The 5,835-nt window shown below is 44.0% G+C and overlaps 1 protein-coding gene across 1 annotated transcript in view; it reads left to right on the plus strand.

Annotated features, from left to right (window-relative positions):
- Positions 1-228: 228 nt before the first annotated feature.
- The window catches only part of LOC112109229 (serine/arginine repetitive matrix protein 1), a gene marked incomplete at its 3' end in the record, with an annotated part of 20,569 nt that continues 14,962 nt past the window's right edge, over positions 229-5,835 (plus strand). Inside the window, exons 1-3 of the mRNA XM_029914383.1 lie at positions 229-381; positions 4,305-4,394; positions 5,694-5,816. Coding sequence (XP_029770243.1) covers positions 361-381; positions 4,305-4,394; positions 5,694-5,816 — 234 coding nt within the window. The remainder of the gene's footprint in view (positions 382-4,304; positions 4,395-5,693; positions 5,817-5,835) is intronic.

Here is a 5,835-nt window from a genome sequence, read left to right on the forward strand (position 1 = left end):
CCGCCTCTCGCGCAGCTAGAACCTGCACGCTCCCTGGGCCGCCTCCTCATTGGCCGGGGCCCGCCGGATAGACCCTTGAACCCTCCTCCCATATTCACTCCCCCGATCACGGTGCCTTCTGATTGGCTTGAGGTGGAGCGCGTCCCGCCTTCTTCGCCGCGTCCGCTGATTGGCTAACGGCTGGGGGCTCGCGGTCGTGTTCGGACCCGCCCACTCCGTTCTGTGTCGCGCGACTCTTGTCTCTCATCTCGCCGCTTTTCCTCCTCCCCGCGGTGAACGTGAGGGAAGGAGGGAGGAAGGGGTCTTGCGGGCGCGGTGCACGCCGGGATAGGGAGTGCTCTGCGGCCAGGAGGAGGCAAGATGGATGCGGGCTTCTTCCGCGTAAGTGCTCCCCTAAGCGGGCAGGTGGAGCGGCCCGGCCGGGAGAACGCGGGGAGCCGGGCCGCTGCGCAGCACCGCGACGGGCCGCTGCCGCCGCCGGGTCCCCCCGCGAGCGCGGCCCTGCCTCCCTCCTCTCCCGCCCTGCGCAGGCTCCCGTGAGGAGCCGCGGCGCAGAAAATGGCGGCCGGAAGGTGGTCGGTGCGGTTCGTTCCACCCGCGGGGGGGTGGGTGGGCCGCGAGGGGACGGTGTCATCGCGCGGGGCTGGGTATGTTGGAGGAGGGAGGGAGGGGCCTGCCCTTTCCTCTGGGGCTGGGGAGGGTATGTCGGGGGAGGGGCAGCTCTTGCCCCCTTCCCCCCGCACGCGCGCACTCATCCAAGGGCCGCGGCGAGGCCGCTGCCTCCTCTCCCGGGCCTGAGCCGCCAGGACGCGCCGGGCCTTTCCGTGCGCTAGGCCTCCGCCAGGCCCTGCTGCCATGTGGGCCGCGCGGGCCTGGTGTCCCGCGGGAGGAAGAGGGGTCGCTCTCCATCCCACGCTAGGGGCCCGGGCGGGGACCCGATCTCTACTCGGCGTGGGCGCTCTGGAGTCTGGTTCCTGAACCTCATTCTGCGCCTGCTACTTGTCGTCATGGCCAGCGACCCTCTTGTTTTGGTTATGCGATAGAGACTGTTGTCCAGCCCTGACAGCTGGGAAACTTTATTCATAGCGATACCTAGAACGCATCTGCCTTATCACCATGAGATAGATGGTCGGGAGAAAGAGTGATTTTGGCCTTTAGATCCTCCGGTGCCAATCAGGCAGCAGAAAACAATTTGATATTCTTCCTACCTCCCCGGGGGAAAAACGGATCTTCACATATGGAATGGTCTATTTACTTAGCGGGTGCAAAGCATTGGGCAAAAGCAAATGATTAAAAAATGGCTTTCCTGGGTGTTTGTTCATGTTGGCTTTTGCCTTTGCTAAAACAAACACTGTGGGGAAAAAATATCTGGAACATCCTTAGATGCTATAAAACTTAAATATACTCTGGATATGTTATTGTGTATCCTTCTTCCCTTTCCCCGTCTTATTAGAATTAACTTGTTTTCCGTATGGGACTAACATGGAGTTTTATGTGTGCCAGAGGCGATCATGAGAGTAGGTGGCACTAAAAATATCAACTTAATTTAGCTTGGAAGAAAGACTCCAAAGCAAAGGCTGTTTGGTTGTGTATGCATGGTGCTTTAAAAACACAAGAAAAGGTTATTTTTGCCTCAGGGAGTGTACAGTCTAAGGGCATCCTCCTGCAAACACTGGACTCTATACATTTACTGCTTCACAGAAAGAATTGGTATACTTGGTCCTCTGGCTTTGCAGAGTTTGGTTCAAAGTCTGATGATTCAGGGTTTGTCCAAGTGATGTGTTTTTACACACACAGCTTTTATGGTCAGTAAGTACTCAAATAATTACAGTGAAAATACCTTTTTTGCAAACACATTTTTAGTTTTTGGGATTATTATAAAAGCAGGTTAGTAATTTAATCTCTTCCTCAGAGCAAAGAGGACTGTTGCTATTGTTGATAATCTCGGGACGTTGCATGTTCTCAACACAATGTGTACAATTTACAAATTGGCTTCTTCATTGAAATGCAGATTGTACCATGCAATTTCAAATATCTCTTGGTGACCAATGCTGCTTACCATGCCTTGTGAACGTCTAGGCTATGGGGCTGAGCAAAATTCCAACTGCTTTCTTCTGCCTCCTGTCGGGGGGCGGAGAATCTTATTTCTATGTTTGACTGCAGAGTCTTGAATATTTGGGTGATGTGACAAATATGCTAAATTCAGGTTTGACTGAAGAGGGCACACATCAAGCATGGAAGCACAGTGGCTAGTCTCGTATTCAAATGTATCTTAATCCTTGAAAATAAATGCTAGCCCCTAGGATTTCTATTCTTCAGAATTACAGAGGAGAGCATTAGGAGTTATAGCCCCATCTCTGTATGTAATGACTTCATTTATAGCATTTTATCTTGCTGACACACATGCTTTTGTAGAAGATGCACAATTTTACAATACAGTCTGCAGTGCCAAGTTAATAACTGAAAGCAAGCAAAAACAAATGTGCTTTTACTTTTTTGATTTAAAGTGGCAACATTCTTATTTCATGTCTCTAGGCATGGAGTTAGATGGTACTAAGGTTGAAGCAGTCATGCAATATAAGACTGGTGAGCTTGCAGTTCAGGATCAGATTAATTCAATTTATGTTTGCATAACAAAGAGTGACTAGAGAGCTTGGATTAAATTCTAAATGGCTTTAAATCAAGTGGATGGAGTACCTTAATGCAGCAAAAGCTCAGTATACTTGCTTGCCCTCTAGTTCCATCCCAAGCTGTATGCTTGGACCAGTATGTTAATATAAATACTTACCATATTGTAATGTATGGGAAGGTGCGTGTATAAATGCCTCTCTTTTGAATCAGTTACAATAATAGCTGGTTAAATAAGAAATATATGAATATGAAAACATAGTTAGTGATTCAAGACTAAACAAATGAACAATATTTCAGAACCTTTGGTCTGGACAAACTGAGCTATATTAATGTTTGTTGCATCGTGTTTTAAAAATACAATACTAGGACCCAATCCTGCAAATTCATACTTGCATGTGTATGAAGTAAATGGATCTACTTATGCAAATGTTTCCAGGATTACTCAATCTCTGACTATAGTTTCACTATACATGAAAGTGAATCAATCATTTATAATGCTGTACAATCAACAAAGCAGGATTCCCCTCTTTATAACCTGTTGCTTATTACATGCTAGATTAATGAACTGTGCAGGGTGGTGGTAAATTTCAAAAAAATTTCACCTGAAGCTTGAGTAAAGGATTGAGTATTTGTAATCTTCTGTGATAATTTCAGTGTATAATGTCATTTCTGATGTTTTAGCTCTAAGGCCGGGTCTACATTCAAAAGTTGTCGACCTGTGTGTGAAAAGTCCACTCCCCTGAGTGACAGATTTAAGCCAATCTAACCCTCGGCATAGACCGCTCTTCTTCCCTGGACCTAGCTACCGCCTCTCCGGGAGGTCAATTTAACTATACCGGCAGGAGACCCCCTCCTGTTTTTTTGGTGAGTGTCTACACTTGTAGCGCTACAGTATCTGCAGCTGTGCCTCTGTAGTGCTTCAAGTATAGACAAGCCCTGAGACTCCGATTTAAAACCAAATCTATCTTTGACACCAGATTTCAAGAAGAAAATGAGCGCTTGAAGTTACTAAAAATAATGGGGGCAAGGGTGAATAGAAGAATTAAAAAGATTTCTCCTTTGATCTATAGCATAAATGCTCCAGTTATTTCCTTCTGCTTTTTTCTGCTCTTGGACAGAAAAAACTGAACTGATTCCTGCTGAGCAGATCTCTTTGAGAAGGCTGTATACTGCGACTCAAAATTATTTGACAGTATTGTGCATGCTTTTAGATTTGCAAGTACTGCACCATGGTGAATTATATGATTTAAGTGTCAGAGCTCTGAAACCTGATTACCATCTTCAGTAGGATATGACGATTGGTTAGTGAAGTGGAATGATTCTTGAAGGTGTCTGCACAGGTGGTACAACTGAATATTTTTTAATTGCTTTGCAGTTTATCAAAATTGTGTTTAATGCAAATACACCTCTACCTCGATATAACGCTGTTCTCGGGAGCCAAAAAATCTTACCGCGTTATAGGTGAAACGGCGTTATATCGAACTTGCTTTGATCCGCTGGAGTGCTCAGCCCTGACCCCCCGGAGCACTGCTTTACCGCATTATATCCAAATTCGTATTATATCGGGTCGCGTTATATCGGGGTAGAGGTTTTAATATATGGCAAGTGACAAGTGGCAGACTAGCTGTGGAATAAAGTTTGATGTCATACTGACTAAAATCTATCTATTATAGGGAACGAGTGCGGAGCAGGACAATCGCTTCAGCAACAAACAGAAGAAGCTGTTGAAGCAGCTGAAATTTGCAGAATGTCTAGAAAAGAAAGTAAGTTGAGTTTGTTTATTTGGGCATGATGGGTGTGGAATAAAGTAAACTTTAAAGATTTCACAACCAAGATGCACAAGACAAAATTCTGAATGGCTATCAATGATTTGTGTAGACATTGGAGGGAAGTCACACACAAAAATACCTATGTGCATACAAATGATGTTCAGGATATCCAAATGCATATTAAAGTACACTCTTTAAAAGGGCACACATGATATATTTTTAATATTAAAAGGATAGTGCCAGTAAGCTTTGGGCCCAAATTTAGGGTTTGGTTTTAAAAAGAGAAAACCAACTTTCAAGATGAACAGAGAATATTATTTTCAAAAGCTCCAAAGTGACTTGTCTCTAGATGCTTTTAAAATATTGCCCAAACTGTCTTCATGATTTTTTTACATTTCAGTTCTCTCTCTCTCTTTTTTTTTTTTTTTAAGTTAGGCAATACCTACTTTAACTGGTAGTAAAACTGATGCACTTGCAGTGTGTCCTCAGTAGGAAGAGAGAGAATGACTAGAGAAACTAAATTGTAGTCAGGGGTTAATGATAATTTTGTGTACTGGGGAAAAGGTTCCTCTGAGAGTTGGCAGTAAGTAACCACCCACTTGTCAAAGCTCAAGCTTTTCTGTTGCCACTACAGCCAACAGTGGGGCTTCAATAGTTTCTATTGCTCATGTGCCCCTACTTTATGGAAGATAAGGCTGGTGAGTCCACAGGTAATGTGATACCTAGCTCTTACATAGCAGTAGATCTCAAGAGTGCTTTAACAAAGGAGAGCATTGGCTTTCTCAGTTTCACACATGAGGAAACTGAGGCAGAGAGTGGCAGTGCCTTGCTTAAGGTCACTTAGCAGGCCAGTGACACAGCTGGGAGTAGAAACCAGCTCTTCTGAGTCCCGTCCCAATGCTCTGTGCACTAGGCCACACAGTCAAACCATACAAATCTAGGTTCTGATTTCATTACAATGCTTTTCAAGAAAGATCTAGTGGTCATTTTGGACAGTTTAGATAATTTGTCTGCATAATACGTAGTAACTTTTAATAAAGTAATCAAAAAGTTAAGCTTTTTTTCAGAAGTTATAGAATAGTATGAAAAAAAGCCATTATATAAATTCATGGGGATGGCCTCTTATAATACAAGGAATAAGTCAGCCAAAACTGGAACAGCATAATGATAAATTTAACTTTATAACGCAGTCTTCACACGAGTCCAAAGAATTCAAGGTATTGTCACTTGGTTGTATATAGTGAAAGGATGAGTATTTAAAATAGCTTTTCACATTTTTATTTGTTTACACAGGTGGACATGAGCAAAGTAAACCTGGAAGTAATCAAGCCATGGATAACAAAACGAGTAACAGAAATCCTTGGATTTGAAGATGATGTAGTAATTGAATTTATATTCAACCAGTTGGAAGTGAAGGTAACGATTTCGTTGTGGA

The sequence above is a fragment of the Terrapene carolina genome, unplaced genomic scaffold (assembly GCF_002925995.2).
Source record: "Terrapene carolina triunguis isolate 2854851 unplaced genomic scaffold, T_m_triunguis-2.0 Scaffold44288, whole genome shotgun sequence".
In the NCBI taxonomy this organism is placed as follows: domain Eukaryota; kingdom Metazoa; phylum Chordata; order Testudines; family Emydidae; genus Terrapene; species Terrapene triunguis.